This window comes from Heterodontus francisci, chromosome 7 (assembly GCF_036365525.1).
Source record: "Heterodontus francisci isolate sHetFra1 chromosome 7, sHetFra1.hap1, whole genome shotgun sequence".
Lineage (NCBI taxonomy): Eukaryota > Metazoa > Chordata > Chondrichthyes > Heterodontiformes > Heterodontidae > Heterodontus > Heterodontus francisci.
Genome location: NC_090377.1, coordinates 101,488,189 through 101,507,012, shown reverse-complemented (window position 1 = coordinate 101,507,012; position 18,824 = coordinate 101,488,189). Strand labels below are relative to the sequence as shown.

The window sequence follows — 18,824 nt, the reverse complement described above, 5'->3', positions numbered from 1 at the left end:
TTTGCTTTAACTTACCCTGTAAGCTTTTAGATAACCAGTGGGCTCTAGATTTGGCAGTACACCCTTAATCTTTGTGAGGACATGCCTACACTGTGTCTGTAGTATCTCGCTCTTGAATGCCTCCCACTGGTTTGCCACTGATTTTCCTTCAAGTAGCTGTATCCAGTTCATTTTCGCCAGGTCACCTCTCAGTTTCGTAAAATTTGCCTTCCCCCAATTTAGAACCTTTGCTTCTGTTCTATCTTTGTCCTTTTCCATGATTATGCTAAAACTAACTGTATTATGGTCACTATCTCCAAATTGGTCACCCACTGTTACTTCATCCACTTACCCAGCTTCATTATCGAAGACTAAATCTAGAATTGCGTCCCCTCTCATTGGGCTTGTTATGTGCTGGCTAAAAATGTTCTCTTGAACATAGTTCAAGAATTTTGTGTCCTCTGTGCCCTTCACACTGTTTGTATCCCAGTTGATATTGGGGTAGTTGAAATCCCCAACTATTATTGCCCTAAGGTTTTTGCACACAGAAATCTGCCTACATATTTGTTCTTCAATCTCCCTCTCACGATTTGGGGGTCTATAGTACACTCCCAGTAATGTAGTTGCCCCCTTTTTATTTCTGAGCTCCACCCATATGGCCTCGTTTGATGATTCATTTCGCATATCATCCCTCCTCAAAGCTGTTATTGATTCCTTAACTAATAATGCTACACCCCCTCCTTTTTTATCTCCCTCTCTATCACACCTGAAAACTCTATATCCAGGGTCGTTGAGCTGCCATTCTTGCCCCTCTTTAAGCCAAGTTTCCGTTAAAGCAACAATATCGTGTTGTCATGTGTCTAGCTGTGCCCTCAGCTCATCAGCTTGATTCACTATGCTCTTTGCATTTAAATAAATACCCTTTAACACTGCCAAATTCCTGTGTTGCGCACTTTTTAACCTTTGCTTCTTCTGCCTTTCAGAGTCACTGGCTAATTTTGCTAATTTTCTGCGTCCTGTTCCCTGCCCTGAAATTGTCCTAAGACTGCGCACAGGTTCCCATCCCCCTGCCAATCTAGTTTAAACCATCCCCAACAGCACCAGCAAACCTTCTTGCAAGGATATTTGTCCCAGTCCTGTTCAGGTGCAAACCATCTGGCTTGTACAGGTCCCACCTTCCCCAGAACCAGTCCCAATGCCCCAGAAATCTGAAGCCCTCCCTCCTGCACCATCTGTCCAGCCAAGCATTCATCTCGTATATTTTCCTATTAGTATACTCAGTAGCACTTGGCCTTGGGAGTAATACGGAGATTACTACCCTTGTAGTCCTGCTTGCTAATCTCTTTCCTAATTCCCTAAACTCAGCCTGCAGGACCCTATACCTCTTACTGCTATATGGTTGGTACCAATGTGGACTACGCCCTCTGGCTGTGCACCCTCGCCCTCAAGAATGTTCTGTCGCTGCTCAGTGATATCCATGACCCTTGCTCCAGGGAGGCAACTTACCATCCTGGAATCACATCTGTGACCACAAGAACGCCTATCTGTTCCCCCAACTATAGAATCCCCTACCACTATTGCTCCCTTGTTCTTTTTCCTCCCTCCCTACACAGCTGAGTCACCCATGGTGTTCCAATCATGACCCCACTGTATTCTACAGAGGAACCCTTCTTCCCATCGGTGCTCAGAACTGAATACCGGTTAGAAAGTGGTATGCCCTCTGGGGACTCCTGCAGTACCTGCTCTGACCTTCTTGTCTGTCTGGCAGCTATCCAGTCTCTCTCTGACTGTGCTCTAAGCACCGGGTTGACCACCACCTGAAACGTGCTATCCACAATGTCCTCCACCTTGCGGATGCGCCACAGTGACTCCAGTCGCTGCTCGAGCTCCGAAACCTGAAGCTTCTGCAGCCGGAGACACTCCTGCAGCCGTGTTTGTCAAGGACACGTGGTGCGTCCACGACTTCCCACATACCACAAGAGGCACATTCCACTTGGCCTAACTGCCCTGCTATTACTTAGCTTTACAATCAATTATTGCTAGTGCAAAACTTACCAGTTCTTGAACGTCACATCGAAATAGCCACTGCTGGGGAAGTCCTGCAGGGAGAAGATGTCTGCAGCTTGGAATCTACAGCGTCCAATCAGGATTTTCTTAATGAAGAGGGCGTAGTCGATGGTGCACCTCCTTCACTATCTTTCACCACCACTGTAATGGTGTTAAGCACCCCCTGACCTGGAGCTCTGTTGTTGGTTGCAGCCATTTTTTGCTTGAAGCTTTCCTGGGACAGGCACTAAAACCCCAACCAACAGGAAAACAACAACCACGGTAGATCTCCAATCCCAAAGGGCGAAAACCCGTAAAAATAGCGCCGAACCCCCCCCCCCCCAAAAAATCCAAAACCACCTGCAGGCAAAAGATTTATACAATCTGAAGAGAAACCAGAGAAATATATTTTACACCTTCCCACGCTCTTCCTATCGACCATAAGGGCTAGCCCCAATCATTCTTGTGCTGCAGGTTTTATACCTACAGTGGGGTTTACTGGAATGTTCATTTCAAGTGAGACGGATGCCCAAATACACATCTATTTGCTTCGAGACACTGCCCACTTCCTCCTCTGATTTCCACAGTTCTTTTGTAGTTTCGACCAGTTCTCAATTCCTTTTTGTTTATCTAATCAGAATAGGCCCCCGCAAGTCTCGACAATGTATAGTGTGCAGACAGACATAAAACCTCTGCTAATCAATAGTTTCATCCTGCGGGCAAGCACAATGTGCTGATCACAAGGTTGATTGAGTTACAAGCTGGACATAACAACGTTGCTGATCAGCAGTTTCATCCTGTGGGCAACACCAAGTGATTTGACTTCTTGTTTCCACTGAGCACACACTGTGCTAATTTCCCCTTATCCATCCTACTAGTTACATCTTCAAAAAACTCAACAGATTTGTCAAACATGATTTCCGTTTCATAAGTCCGTGTTGACTCTGCCTGATTATATTCTGAATTTCTACCCACTGAAAAAATTAATATTTTTTCTTTTTCCTTCACTTTGTTTCTTAGTTTATAGTAAGTAGTTTAGTTTGTTTAAATGGAAATGGCATTCATTTGAAAAAATGGCTTTGAAGTCAAAGGTCTAGCAACAAAATTCTATAATGAAACAATGGGGCCAATTTTCATTTTTATGTTTGAGTCTGTGCTAATTTGGATAGCACTGCTTTAAAATCTGCTTGATTTTCAAGTATACATAGCACTCAGTTTTTTGGCCTAACATCATTTGCATAATTATTCACACTCCAGATGGAATCATATGGTTCTAGAGATAACACCATTGGAGGAGAGGATGTTTAATCAAATTTACAGGTGGAACTATTAAAAATAGTGCCACAAGGAACAGAAAAAAAATTAGAAAATCTGTGTGCCATCCTACAAGAATTAAGTTTTGAGATACATTACTTTATTATTTCAAGCACTTTATTGTTTGTTCTTCTGTTCTATTGGTCTGTCAATTGCAGAAACCAGCTTCTTGCACTAACTTCCAGTGATCTTATTTGCAGCATTCAGGTTTATTATTCACCTTAGGCATGCCGCCTCTTAGAGTATTTTATGCATGTCACATTTCAGTTTATAGGAAGCATGGGCCTGTCTGTGGATGCTGTTTGTGATTGACATAGAAATTTTTTTTTTAAGCGAATGCTTGAATTATAATGACTGCATTGAAGGTAATTTCACACTTCCTCTCTGGAGGAGAGGGCTGCTTAACTTATCTGATTAAAACAGGCATTCAGGTCTGTGTGATATTTACCCCAGAGCCATTGGAGCAGCTCTGTTATCTCAATTATGTGCTAGTACAGTAATATTTTCCTGGATTTGTATTGCAATGACAGGAATTGGGTGATACAGATATGGTAATTTGCCTGTTTGAATAGTTTATTTCTGAATGCTGAATATTCACATAACAAAACACCTCTTTTGGCAGAGTTATCTGTTCCAGCTGCTGCAAGGTGTTGCATTCTGTCACTCTCACAGAGTCCTTCATCGAGATCTAAAACCACAAAACTTGCTCATTAATGATGCTGGTGCAATCAAATTAGCGGATTTTGGATTGGCAAGGGCTTTTGGAGTTCCTGTGCGCACTTATACTCATGAGGTAATTATTAAGATCTATCCAGTTTTGGAAATGGTTCATAAAGTTAAGACTTGGATATTAATTTTTACTCCCATTATAATTTTATAGATTTATCCCCTTCTTACACGTGACATTTTAAAAAGTTGCTCAGCCAGGTAATATGAACTTTTGAAAATCAGAATGCTGCATGATTTTACAAAAAAAATGATGTTATGAGGCTCATAAAAAGGAAGCACATATTTATTAGCATTTCCATTTTTAAGTTCTCATGAATTCTAGCTACTTCAAATGGTAACAGGGCTTTAAGCCCTAATACTAAATTGAGAATCTATTTTAAGTAATTTTGGTCAATTTCATTGAAGTCTGTTTTTTTCTGCAATGCCGCTGTTGCTCTCAGCATCAGACTATAATTGTAGCAGTAAAAAAGTAATATTTAGTGTAAGGGAAGCAGAAATGTTTTAGGAACAAGGAAAGACTATTAGGCCTGCAAGGTTGTCCTTTTTCAGAGATCCTATTCTTGCTAAGAGGAATTTAGGGAATTGCATCCCAAGTTCCCAAAAGGAAGCAAGTGCAGGACTGAAAACTGGCACTACAATGTTGTATCCTACCAACTTTCCCTTAAGCTGTGATTCCCTGTGGAGAGCAGAAGATTGGTCAACCTTTTATTATAACGCTGAAAAACCCATTTATTAAATAATATGGATGTTTAGTAGTTAACTGCTAAACCATTAAACTGCCAACTAGGAGACTTTTGCGATAGCTCAGTAGATAATCCATTCCTTGGTGACGTATTGAGGCCTACAGACTAGAACAGTCCTGGAGTTGATTCATGGTCTATGTTAAGTCAACTGATCTCAATCATCTTTAACAGTGGCATAATCCCAATTGCATCCATCAACACTAACCTATCAAAGAGAAAAGTCCTACAATTGGTTTTAGCATCACTGACCTAGGAAGAAGGAAAAAAGTGACCACGGTTTCCACTCTTAATCATTTATCAAAAATAAATTGTGCCTGTCTGGTAATTATTGCAGGAACAGCCTCAGCTGTGATGCTTCCTGAAATATTATGGAATCATTCTCTGCATGAGTCAACACTGTTAAAAGGAGTCAAAAATTAGGAAAGCTAAACATTATCCTGTCCTCATGAGAAGTCCACAAATCCCTGAAAATAGTTAGTGTTCCAGATGCGTAGTGATTTGTTTATTTAGAATGGATTGTGTCTTTATTTAATAATTCTAAATGGAAACAAAGCATCAGGAAAGATGAAAAGCTTATTTTTCTTAATAGGTAATACTTATTTAATTATCTAATAGCAGGCTTCACCTCTTCATTACCAAAAGGTTTGGAACCACAGAAGTCTCAGTTTAAACAGCACTAATTTATCATAAATTGAGATAGATAGTGCCAATTCTACTGTATTCTTGACTCCCTGCTCCACAGAAAACTACAAGGTAGTGCAAAGAGAGACTTCATTACTCTATTTATATAATCAACTTTTGAGCTTCGTACAGACCTCAGTCGCCTTAAATATTTATATTTATAATTAATCACTGAAATCTGCTGATAGTTTATGGCTCTTGAATACTTCTAAAATTTATAATAGACACTGATCAGTCATGTATACTTGTAACATATTTATGTTGAAATCACTTGGGTGAATTGGACTTTCAAAATGTTTATTATTCTTTGATTTTATATTCTTATTTATTTTATTTTTAGGTTGTAACCTTGTGGTACAGAGCACCAGAAATTTTAATGGGATGTAAATTTTACTCAACAGCAGTGGATGTTTGGAGCATAGGATGCATCTTTGCAGAAATGGTATTTATTTCAGAAATACGATTAATTTATAAAGTATATTTGTTTTGTAAATTTATGCCTTCCTGGTATGTTCAGAAGATTGTTTTTTTATTTAAAGCTTAAAAGGCAGATGAGAACATGTTGTACAAAAAAATGACAAAGTATCTCATGACTGAAATGTCATCTACCTATCTATTAAAGGTCTTGAATACAGTTTGCATTTTCTGTACATATTAAATTTTCTTTCTGTGTCATGCTTTGGTAATGGAAAGACCACGGGCAGGACTTTTGTTTTGGGGTTGAGACCCTGATGTCGGGATAAAATGCAGGTCCCGACTCCGCACCATGTCGGAAATAGCCACCCAACATGATTTCCAAAGGAATTGCCAATTAATGGCCAGTGGGGGCGCTTGCTGTCCACTTATGGATGCTGGGTGGGCTCCTAATACTGCAGGGCCAGTAGGAGGCCCTCCAGCATTGAGAGAGTGGCAGCCTGCCGATCAGGTAAGACAGAGAGAGAGAAGACGCCTCAAGATGGAGGCACCCTCTCAGCACTTTTAAAAGTTTTGAAGATAAAAATGGCCACAGCTGCCAAACGCCAATGTGGAGGGGGATCCCCTCCAGAGGGTGGCTGCAGCCACAGCCGTGGCCATCCATCTGCACCAGTGTAGGGGCTTTAATTTATTCCGGAGCTTTGGCCCCCCCACCCCCAGTCTGCCACTTCCTTTCACTATGTGTTTCAGCCACCGTGAGAGGCCCACCTGCCAGCTGGAAAATTCCAATTGGCACTTGAGAGGGTCCTTAATAGACCTCTTAATTGCTTCCATTCATGGATGGGTAGCCGTTGCACCTCTGAGCCAGCCTTCTTGAAAATGGTCCAGAGGTGGGAAGATGCCGGCAAACCAACACGATTTTTCTGCCCCAGCAGCATCTGGTCACACCTGCACAGCCATTTAAAAATCTGGCCCCATACATCAGCATGTCACAATGGAAAAACCCCATGTAAACATTTATATTGCAAAGTTCCTATATCAACATGTTAGCATTTCACTGTCATTTTGTTGCTGGACAAATTAAGTCATTCAGATTGCATCTTAAAAAACATTTTGTTTACTTTTGTTTTCAGAAAATGTCTGATGTCTGATTAGATATTTTTACAGTTGGAAACAGCTTTCACCACTCCTGAGAATGTGCCGATTACAAAAATTTCCCTGTGTGCAATCTATGCACTATGTGTATATGCCAATGCCCTGTACAGTTGTAGCAAGACTTCCCTCCTTTTATACTCCATCCCCCTTGCAATAAATGTCAACATTTCCATTTGCCTTCCTAATTACTTGTACCTGCTAACTTTTTGTGATTCATGTCTGAAGACACCCAGATCCCTTTGTACCACAGCATTTTGCAGTCTCTTTCCATTTAAATAATATTCTGCCTTTCTATTCTTCCTGCCAAAGTGGACAACCTCACATTTCCCCACATTGTATTCCATTTTCCAAATTTTTGCTCACTCACTGAACCTATCTATATTTCTTTTCGGATTCTTTGTGTCCTCCTCACAACTTGTTTTGAAACCTATCTTTGTATCATCAGCAAGTTTGGCTACAATACACTCCGTCCCTGCATCCAAGTCATTAATATAGATCATAAATAGTTGAGGCCCCAGCACTGATCCCTGTGGCACTCCACGAGTTACAATTTACCAACCTGAAAATGTCCCATTTGTGTTGACTCTTTGCTTCCTGTTAGTTAGCCAATGTTCTATCCATGCTAATATATTACCCCCAACACCATGAGCTCTTAACTTGTGTAGTAACCTTTTACGTGGCACCTTTTTGAATGCCTTTTGGAAATCCAGATACATGACATCTACAGGTCCACCCTGCTTGTTGCATCCTCAAGAAACTAATAAATTTGTCAAACATGATTTCCCTTTCGTAAAACCATGTTGATTCTGCTTGATTGTATTATGATTTTCTCAATGTCCTGCTCCTACTTCCTCAATAATGGATTCTAGCATTTTCTCAATCACAGATGTTAGGCTAAATGGCCTATAGTTTTCTATGTTCTTTCTCCCTCATTTCTTGAATAAAGGTGTTACATTTGCAGTTTTCCAATTTGCTTGGATCTTTCCAGAATCTAGGGAATTTTGGAAGATTACAACCAATGCATCAACTATCTCTGCAGCCCCTTCCTTTAGGATGCAAGCCAGGTGACTTGTAAGCCTTTAGTCCCATTAGTTTTCCTAGTACTTTTTCTCTAGTGATAGTAATTGTTTAAAGTTCCTCCCTCCCTTTTGCCTCTTGATTTTCTACTGTTCTTGGGATGCTTTTAGTGTCTTCTACTGTGAAGACGGATACAAAACACTTGTTCAAATTCTCTGCCATTTCCTTGTTTCCCATGATATTCCGTCTCATCCTCTAAAGGATGAACGCTTACTTTAGCTACTCTTTTCCTTTTTATATATTTGTAGATGCTTTTAGTGTTTGTTTTTATATTTCTTTCTAGTTTAATCTCATACTCTAATTTCTCCCCCTTTATTTTTGTTTTAGCCATCCTTTGCTGGTTTCTAAAATTTTTCCAGTCTCCAGGCCGACCACTAATCTTCGCAGTATTGTACGGCATTTCTTTCAAGTTGATACCATTCTTAACTTCCTCAGTTGGCCATGGATGGTGCGTCCTTCTCATTGAGTCCTTCTTTCTCAATAGAATATATTTTTGTTGAGAGTTATGAATTATATCCTTAAATATATGCCACACCTTCTCCATTGTCTTACCTTTTAACCTATTTTCCCAGTCCACTTTAGCCAACTCTGTCTTCATACCTATGTAATTGCCTTTATTTAAGTTTAAGACACGAGTTTCAGACCCAAATTTTTCAACCTCAAACTGAATGTGAAATTCTATCATGTTATGATCACTTTTGCCTAGAGGATCATTTACTATGCGATCATTAATCCTGCCTCATTACACATTACCAAGTCTAAAATAGCCTGCTGCCTGGTTGGTTCCAGAACGTATTGTTCTAAGAAACTGTCTCAAATACACACTATGAACTCATCCTCCTGGCTACCTTTGCCAATTTGATTCGTCCAATCGATATGAAGATTAAAATTGCCCACAATTATTGTGGTACCTTTCTTTCAAGTCCACGTTACTTCTTGATTTATACTCTATCCTACAGTGTAGTTATTGTTTGGTGCCCTACTCCCACCAGTGATTTCTTTCCTTTGCTATTATCTCCGCGCAAACTGATTCTACATCTTGATTTTCCGAGTCAAGATCATTTCTCACTACTGTGCTGATCTCATCCTTTATTAGCAGAGCTACCCCACCTCCTTTTCCTTTCTTCCGATCCTTCTGAAATGTCAAATACCCTTGAATGTTCAGTTCCCAGCCTTGGTCACCTTGCAACCACGGCTTTGTAATGGCTATCATTTCATACTCATTTATTTCTATTTGTGGCATCAATTCATTTTGTTATGAATGGTGCATGCATTCAGATAAAAGAGGCTATAATTCTATCTTTTTACCATTTTTTCCTCCTCTGACCTTATTTGCTGGGGCACCCCTATGTTTATACGTTCTGTTCCTTCCTATCATACTCTGGTGATCAATACCATATTACTATCCTGCACTATTGCCTCGTCCTTTCTCTTTAATGTTGCAAATCTCCCCTCATGTGAACCTGCCCCCCCAACCCGCACCAATTAGTTTAAAGCCCTAGTTATACAATTTGCCAGGATACTTTCTCAGCTCAGTTCAAGTGAAGGGTGTCCCAGTGGTACAGTTCCCTCTTTCCCCAGTACTGGTGCCAGTGCCCCATGAATTGAATAAAAGCAAAATACTGCAGATGCTGGAAATCTGAAATAACAAAGTGTTGGAAATACATAGCAGGTGGAGAGAGAAACAGAGTTAACATTTCAGGCCTGTGACCTTTCATCAGAACTCTGATGAACTACCTTCAGTTCCAACTACTGAGGAAAGTGATGGTTCATCTGTGGATTGCAGCCAGAGCCAAGGCCATGTTACCACAGCTGGCTCAGCTGCACAGGGAGACACAAAGAATACTGGAATAGCAATAGTTACAGGAGATTCGATAGGTGGGGAACAGACAGGTGTTTCTGTGGCTGCAGTCATGAATCCAGGATGGTGTGCTGTTTCCTGGTACCAGGGTCAAGGATGTTACTGAACAGCTGCAGAGCACCCTGAGGGAGGAGGGTGAACAATGGTCCACATTGGTATCAATGAGACATAGAAACATAGCGACATAGAAAATAGGAGCATGAGTAGGCCATTCAGCCCTTTGAGCCTGCTCCGCCATTCATTATGATCATGGAGGATCATCCAACTCAGTAACCTGTTCCCGCTTTCTTCCCATACCCTTTGATCCCTTTAGACCCAAGAGCTATATCTAACTCCTTCTTGAAAATATACAATGTTTTGGCCTCAACTGCTTTCTGTGGTAGCGAATTCCACAGGCTCGCCACTCTCTGGGTGAAGAAATTTCTCCTCATCTCAGTCCTGAAATGTTTACCCCGTATCCTTAGACTATGACCCCTGGTTCTGGACTCCCCCACCATCGGGAACATCCTTCCTGCATCTACCACTCCCTTCAGGCAGAATACCCAGGGAGGATGGAGAGCCTGCCTGGAAAATTCAAATAACCCTCAAGTCAGAAAATCATCTTGGACCAGGGATACACACTTGTGGCAGTCAGCAGTCATGCCACGACACAGTTCAACTGTCATAATGAATCAGTGGAAAGTCTAGGTTATTGAATTTAGTAAATATGCACAGAAAGAGAGATTATAAATTGAAATTAATTTTAATGAGCTTGTTGCGCCTTAGAAATAAAGGAAAGTTGGAATAAAAACTAAAAATCTGCGCTGGAACAATTTAAGCTTAAAATTATTATAAACATTATTCAGTGAACTCTATTAAATTCACCTCAAAATTATAACTCAAACACAGTTCCAGAGAATGTGAGCAGAGTTTAAAATTTTATTGAGACAGGTAAACCTGAGCCATCAGGAGATGGGCATCTGCATATGAAGGATTCTGTTCTAAGCAATGTTGTAGATTGCTTTGGGCAGCATCAACATCACCTTTTAAAGGAGAAAATTACATAGGTAGGAAGAGGGATGTGATCTTGCAGAAACAGTTTGGTGAGCTAGCTAAGAAATTAGCAAGCAGGACCTCAAAAGTCGTAATCTCTGGATTACTCTCAGTACCATGCACAAGTGAGTATAGAAATAGGAGGATAGTGCTGATAAATGCATGGCTGGAAAAATGATGCAGGAGGGAGGGCTTTAGATTAAAGGCCTGCTACCCAACTTGAACTTGACGACATGTGTTGGGTTCGAGTCAGGCTGGGCCGCTCTTCTGGGTCCGGCCTTCGGGCTCTGGCTGGGTCGGGCCGGGTCCGGGTCGGACACACAGCAAGGTAAATGTTAGAAGTTAAAAACTTAACTGAGCTGCGAGTTCGGGATGTAAAGCAGGGAAACTCTGAGTCTGCGCAGTGAGCGTCTCTATGACATCATCACGCTCATGCTGCAGCTTCCGGCCGATTGGGAGTCGGAAGGTAAGTGAAGGGAACATTACGGTGGTTGGGTTGGGGTGGGTCTGGCTTGGGCTCGGGGGGAAAATGGAGGGACTCAGGCGGGTTGGGCTTGGGTCCCATGTGGTTCCGTCAGGTGCAGGTTGGGTTTTTTTTGGTGACTTGAGCAGGCCTTTACTTTAGATTCCTGGGACATTGGAACCAGTACTGGAGAAGGTGGGACCTGCACAGGCTGAACGGGTTGCACCTGATCAGAGCTGGGACAAATTTCCTTGTGGGGTGATATGCTAGTGCTATTGGGGAGGGTTTAAACTAACTTGACAGGAGTGTGGGAACCAGGAGGAAATATCAGAGAGGAACACCAAGGTGCACAGAACACTGGGAGCGATAGATAGCACTAGAATAAGTTATTAGGTGGTGTCAGAGTAAGGGAGAAAGTAATAAAGTCTAAATCAGGGTTAATGTGCGTGTATGTAAATGCTTGGAGTGTTGCTAATAAGATTGGTGAGTTACAGGTGCTGATTGACATGTGGAAATATGATGTTGTGGCTCAAAGAAGGGCAGGACTGGGTATTAAATATTCTTGGATACAAGATGTTCAGGAAAGATAGAAAAAGGATAAACGGGGTAGGGATAGTGGTATTGATTAAGGAGAGCATTGCAGTGCTGGAGAAAAAGGATGTCCCAGAGGGGTTGAGGACAGAATCATTTTGGCTAGAGCTAAGGAACAAAAAAGGTGCAGTTACATTGTTTGGTGTTGTCAAGAGGCCACCAGTGGGAAGGATGTGGAGGAACAAATTTGGAAGGAAATTAGAGAGTTGTAAAAATTATAGGGTAGTTATAAGGGGGAATTTAATTATTCAAACATAGATTAGGATAGTAGTGGTGGAAAGGGCAGTGAGGGATAAGAGTTCTTAGAGTGTGTTCAGGAAAATTTTCTACAGCAGTATGTTGCCAGTCCAATGAGAAAGGCACTGCTAGACCTGGTTCTTGAGAATGAGGTGGACCAAGTGGATCAAGTATCAGTAGGAGAGCATTTAGGGGATAGTGATCACTGGTTATAAGTGATAAGGTTTAGGCTGACTATGGAAAAGGACAAAGAACAATCCAGAGTAAGAATAATTAACTGGGGGAAAGCCAACTTCAATGGGGTAAGAACTGAGCTGAGGCGAATAAATTGGAGTCAAATGTTGGCAGAAAAAATGGTAGCTGAACAATGGACTACCCTCAAAGAAGAGAGTTCGGGCACAGTCAAGGTATGTTCCCTCGAAGGGGAAAGGTAGGCTAAACAAATCCAGAGCCCCCTGGATGACAAAAGGGATGTAGATTAAGATAAAGAAGAAAAAGTGTGCTTATGACAGATGCCAGGTAGAAAATACTATTGGGAACCAAGAATAGCTTTGCATCTGTCTTTACTAAGGAAGAAGATGCAACCAGGTAATGGTGAAAGAGGAAGCGTGGGTTTCCTCTGGGTGCTCTGGTTTCCTCCCACATGCCAAAGACTTGCAGGTTGATAGGTAAATTGGCCATTATAAATTGCCTCTAGTATAGGTAGGTGGTAGGGAAATATAGGGACAGGTGGGGATGTGGTAGGAATATGGAATTAGTGTAGAATTAGTATAAATAGGTGGTTAATGGTCGGCACAGACTCGGTGGGCCGAAGGGCCTGTTTCAGTGCTGTATCTCTAAATAAAAATAAAATACAAAATAAAGGAGGTAATTCAGACAGTAGAAGGGTTTAAAATTGATAAGGAGGAGGTATTGGAAAGACTGTCTGTTCTTAAAGCGAATAAGGTACCTAGACCAGATGAGATGCATCCAAGGATACTGAGGGAAGTGAAAGTGGAAATTGTGGAGGCACTGGCCATAATTTTTCAGTCTTCCTTCGACTTGGGGGTGCCAGAGGAAAAGTGCAAACATTGCACCCTTGTTCAAAAACAGGTGTAAGGATAAGCCCAGCATCGACAGGCCAGTCAGTTAACTTTGGTGGTGATGAATGTTCTAGACACAATAATTCAGGACAAAATTAACAGTCACATGGACAAATGCGAGTTAAAGAAAGCCAGAATGGATTTATTTCTTAAGGGAAAGTCATGTTTATTTAACTTGCTGGAGTTTTTTGAAGAGGTAACAGAGAGGGTTGATGAGGGCAATGCAGTTGATGTGGTGTACATGGACTTCCAAAAGGCGTTTGATACAGTGCCACACAACAGACTTGTGAGCAAAGTTATAGATCATGGAATAAAAGAGACAGTAGCAACATGGATATGGAATTAGCTGAGTGACAAAAAACAAAGAGTAGTGGTTAATGGATGTTTTTCAGGCTGGAGGGAAGTTTGTATTGGAGTTCCCCAGGGGTCAGTGTTAGGACCCTTGCTTTTCCTGATATATATTGATGACCTAGACCTTGGTGTACAGGGCACAATTTCAAAGTTTTCAGATGATACAAGACTTGGCAGCATTGTGAACTGTGAGGAGGATAGTGTAGAACTTCAGAAGGACATAAATAAATTGGTGGAATGGGTGGACAGGTGGCAGATGAAGTTCAATGTGGAGAAATGTGAAGTGATACGTTTTGGTGGGAAGAACAAGGAGAGACAATATAAAATAAAGGGTACAATTCTAAAGGGGGTGCAGGAGCAGAGGGACCTAGGTGTATATGTGTATACATCATTGAAGATGGCAGGACAGGTGGAGAGAGCAGTTAATAAAGCATACAGTATCCTGAGCTTTACTAATAGGGGCATAGAGTACAAGAGCAAGGAGGTTATGTTGAACTCGTATAAGACACTAGTTCGGCCTCAGCTGGAGTATTGCATCCAGTACTGGGCGCCATGCTTTAGGAAAGATGTGAAGGCATTAGAGAGGGTGCAGAAAAGATTCACGAGAATGGTTCCAGGGATGAGGAACTTCCGTTATGAAGTTGGATTGGAGAATTTGGGACTGTTGTCCTTGGGGGAAGAGAAGGCTGGGAGGAAATTTGATAGAGGTATTCAAAATCATGAGGCGCCTGGAGAGAATAGATAGGAAGAAACTGTTCCCACTCATGAAAGGATCAAGAGTGAGAGGGCACAGATTTAAAGTAATTGGCAAAAGAAGCAAAAGCGACAAGAGGAAAAACTTTTTCACGCAGCGAGCAGTTAAGGTCTGGAATGCGTTGTCTGAGAGTGTAGTGGTGGCAGGTTGAATTGAAGCATTCATAAGAGAATTGGATTGTTATATGAAAAGGAAGAATGTGCAGGTTTACGACAAGGCGGCAGGGGTGTGGCACTAGGTGAAATGCTCATTAGAAGATCTGGTGCAGCACAATGGGCTGAATGGCCTCCTGCTCTGTAACAATTCTGTTTTTGAACTACCCCTCACTTGAATGGCCTTCTGCACAACCGTGCTGTGGTCAGTTTGCTTATCCTCCCTGCAGTCCCTGCTCTCACCCACACAAGCTGCAAGAACATCGAACCTATTGGACAAGTGGAAGGGCTGAGGCTCCTCCATTTCTACCTTCTGGGTTCCCATACCAGCCTCATTCATAGTCACACCCTTCTGTCCTTGACCATGGACCAAATCTGAAGTACCTAGCCTAAGGGGTGTGATTGCCTCTTGGAATCAACTGTCCAGTTAACTATCCCCTTCCCTGATGCATTGCAGTGTCCGAAGCTCAGACTCCAGCTCATGCCGAAACTCTTCGAGGTGCAGACACTTACTGCAGATGTGATTGTTGTGGATCACACTGGTGTCCACCAGCTCCCATGTGCTGTAGCTGCAACACATCATCTGCCCTGCCATCCTTATTGTGTTTTATTTAGTTAATTAGGTTTCATGTTTAGAAATATCACTCAGTGAATATTTGTAGCTATATTTAATAGTTGAGCTAGTTAAAGTACAGAAGTAATACAATACTTGTATCTCCCCAGTATCAGTTTAAACTACTGCCCGGGTTTAGAGAGAAAATAAAAGCCTTAAAGCTCACCGACCAATAATCTACCTGCTCACCTAATTAATGCTTCTGGGCTTCAGCTCTCAGGTCTGTTGTCTCCAGCTCCCTCACTCGGATCACTCCTTGTTCCATAAAAGACCAGAGCAGTACCTCCTCCCTCACTGCACTGAATTCCCCAAGTTAAGCACTTTGTTTCTCAGGATTCAGTCGAGTTGGACTTCGTGCTATTTACTTACTCTCCTGTATTTAGAGTACCTACAGTTCCAGAGATCTGAGTCAGACCCTGTTGACTAGGAAACCAGTTCTAACTAGCGACCTACTTAATTAACTGTGCAGCTGCCTCTAGCAGGGAGCTTGTTTTTCACTGACTAAGATTGAAAGTAACTACAATTTAATATTTAAGTTAAATGCTAAATTAAAACTTGACTAGATTTTAGAAGGAGATCACCCTTAAAATTCCCTCACTTACCAAATTTCATGAGCTAAGCACTGTCTCGCAGGACTCAGTTGAGCTGGACTTTGTATTTTAAAGTAGAAGAATGTGGCTTTTCATTTCTTGAAGATTTGAGTCATTTTTCCCAAAAGACTTTGAATAAATGGCGGATTTACTTGCTCGGGCAAATTTGACATTACTAACAAACTATTAATTCTGACAATTTTCGTGATTGGAACACATGTGAGGCTTGAGTTGTTTTTTGTCTAAAACTTGGAAACTGATGATGAATATTTGAGGCAATTTTAGTTTTTTACGGAATGTTGTATTTATTAGAGAAAGTCGGGAGTCATTACGGTATAGAAGGAAGCCATTGAGTCCATGCTGGCTGTCTGTAGAGCAATCCAATCAATCCATTCCCCCAACCTATCCCCGTAGCCATGCAAGTTTATTTCTCTTAAGTACCCACCTAATTTTCTTTTGAAATCATTGATTGTTTTTGCTTCCACCACCCTCATAGGCAGCGAGTTCCAAGGCATTACCACTCCCACATTTCCCACATGCCACCTGCATCTCTTGCCCAAAATCTTAACCCTGTGTCTCCTAGTCATTGTACCTTCAACTAATGGGTATAGCTTTTCTTTGTCCACCCTATCTAAACCTGTCAGAATTTTGTACCCCTCTATTAAATCTCCCCTCAATCTCCTTTGCTCCAAGGAGAACAACCCAAGATTCTCCAACCTAACATTGTAGCTAAAATACCTCATCCCTGGAACCATTCTGGTAAATCTCCTCTGCACCCTCTCTAGCACCCTCACATCCTTCCTAAACTGTGGTGACCAGAACTGGATGCAATACTCTAGTTGGAGCCTAACCAGAGCTTTATAAAGGTTGAGCTTAACTTCCCTGCTTTTGTACTTAGTGCCCCTTTATGAAGCCCAAGATCTCATATGGTTTGCTAATTACTCTCTCAATATGTTCTGCCACCTTCAAAGATCTATGCACATGAATCCCAAGGTCCCTCAGCCCTGTACACCATTTATAACTGCCATTTAGTCTGTATTGCCTCTCCCTATCCCTTCTGCCAAAATGCATCACCTCACACTTCTCTGCATTAAATTCCATCTGCCACTTATATATAGCAAAAAACACAGTGGTCCTAGTACTGACCCTTGACTGAACCAGTCTGAAAAATAATCATTTATCACAACACGCTGTTTTCTGTCCTTAAGCTAATTTTTTATCCAAGCTGACACTGACCCTCCTATTCCCTCAATTCTGTTCACCAGCCTTTAATGTGCTACCTTGTCAAACGCTTTCTTAAAATCCATATAGACAATATCCATTGTTTTTCCTTCATCAACCGTCTGTTACTTCATCAAAAAATTCAATTAAGATTAGTCAAGGACAATCTTCCTTTTACAAGTCCGTACTGACTCTCCTTAATTAACTCAAACCTCTCCAAGTGCCTGATTATTGTTTCTAAAACATTACCCATCACTGAAGTTAAACTGACCAGTTATACCCCTTCTTGAATAATTTTCCATTCTCCAATCCTCTGGCACCTCCCGCATATCTAGGGAAGATTGTAAGATTATGGCAAGCCCTTCGGTTATCTCCACTCCCACTTCCCCAAGCAACCTGGGGTACAAGCCATTCTGACCAGGCAACTTATCCACTCTAAACATAGCCAGCCTTTCCAGTACATCCTTCCTGGCAATTTTCATCCCATTTGTTATTTCTACCATCTCTGTTGCTACCAATATTTTGTCAGCATCCTAGTGCTTAGTAAACAGTGATACAAAGCATTCATGAAGTATTCTAGCCTTGTCTTGCGCCTCTAAGCATACGTCACCTTCTTTGTCGCTAAAGGCCCCACCCTGCCTCTCACTATCAGCTTACAATTTACATGCCGGTAGAAGATTTTTGAATTCCGTTTTACAGTAACTGCCATTCTATTCTCATCTCTCTTTGCTAGTCTTATTTTCCTCTTCACTTTCTCTCTCAACTTATTGCATTTGGTTTGGTTCTCACTTGAAGAATTCACCGGACATGCATCATACACCCTATTTTTTTTTGTTTCATCATATTCTCTATCTCCCTCGTCATCCAAGGAGCCCTGGCTTTGTTTCCTTACTTTTCGCCTTTGTTGGAATGTATCTAGCCTGTACCTGAAACATCTCCTCCTTACAGATTACCTACTGTTAGTGTTTTTCCTGTCAATCTTTGGCCTGTGACCAGTGATATAATGCAGGGATTAGTGCTGGGGCCCTTGTTGTTTGTAGTGTATGTGAATGATTTAGACGTGAATATAGGAGGTATGATCAGTAAGTTTGCAGATGACACGAAAATTGGTGGTGTCGTAAATAATGAGGAGGAAAGTCTTAGATTACAGGATGATAAAGATGGGCAGAGCAGTGGCAAATGGAATTTAATCCTGAGAATTGTGAGGTGATGCATTTTGAGAGGACTAACAAGGTAAGGGAATATACAATGGATGGTAGGATCCAAGGAAGTACAGAGAGTCAGAGGGACCTTGGTCCATAGATCACTGAAGCAGCAGCACAGGTAGATAGGTGGGATACTTGCCTTTATTAGCCAAGGCATAGAATATAAGAGCAGGGAGGTTATGATGGAGCTATATAAAATGCTAGTTAGGCCACAGCTGGAATACTGTGTACAGTTCTGGGCACCACACTATAGGAAGGATGTGATTGCACTGGAGAGGGTGCAGAGGAGATTCATTAGGAAGTTGCCTGGGCTGGAGCATTTCAGCTATGAAGAGAGACTGGATAGGCTAGGGTTGTTGTCCTTAGAGCAGAGAAGGCTGAAGGGGACCTGATTGAGGTATACAAAATTATGAGGGGCATTGATAGGATAGATAGGAAGAAACTTTTTCCCTTAGCAGAGGTATCAATAACCAGGGGGCATAGATTTAAGGTAAGAGGCAGGAAGTTTAGAGGGGATTTGAGGAAAAATGTTTT

General features: G+C 41.6%; 1 protein-coding gene across 3 annotated transcripts in view; it reads left to right on the top strand.

The window, feature by feature from the left end:
• Positions 1-18,824, top strand: part of LOC137372183 (cyclin-dependent kinase 2-like) — a 75,178-nt gene that overhangs the window by 38,384 nt on the left and 17,970 nt on the right. For 2 of the 3 annotated variants that reach the window (XM_068035750.1, XM_068035746.1), the window contains 2 exons: positions 3,962-4,132; positions 5,833-5,934. In XM_068035750.1, the coding sequence (XP_067891851.1) occupies positions 3,962-4,132; positions 5,833-5,934 (273 nt within the window). Of the gene's footprint in view, positions 1-3,961; positions 4,133-5,832; positions 5,935-7,039; positions 7,230-18,824 lie in introns of those variants that run through there. The other variant, XM_068035747.1, reaches the window with a different exon arrangement.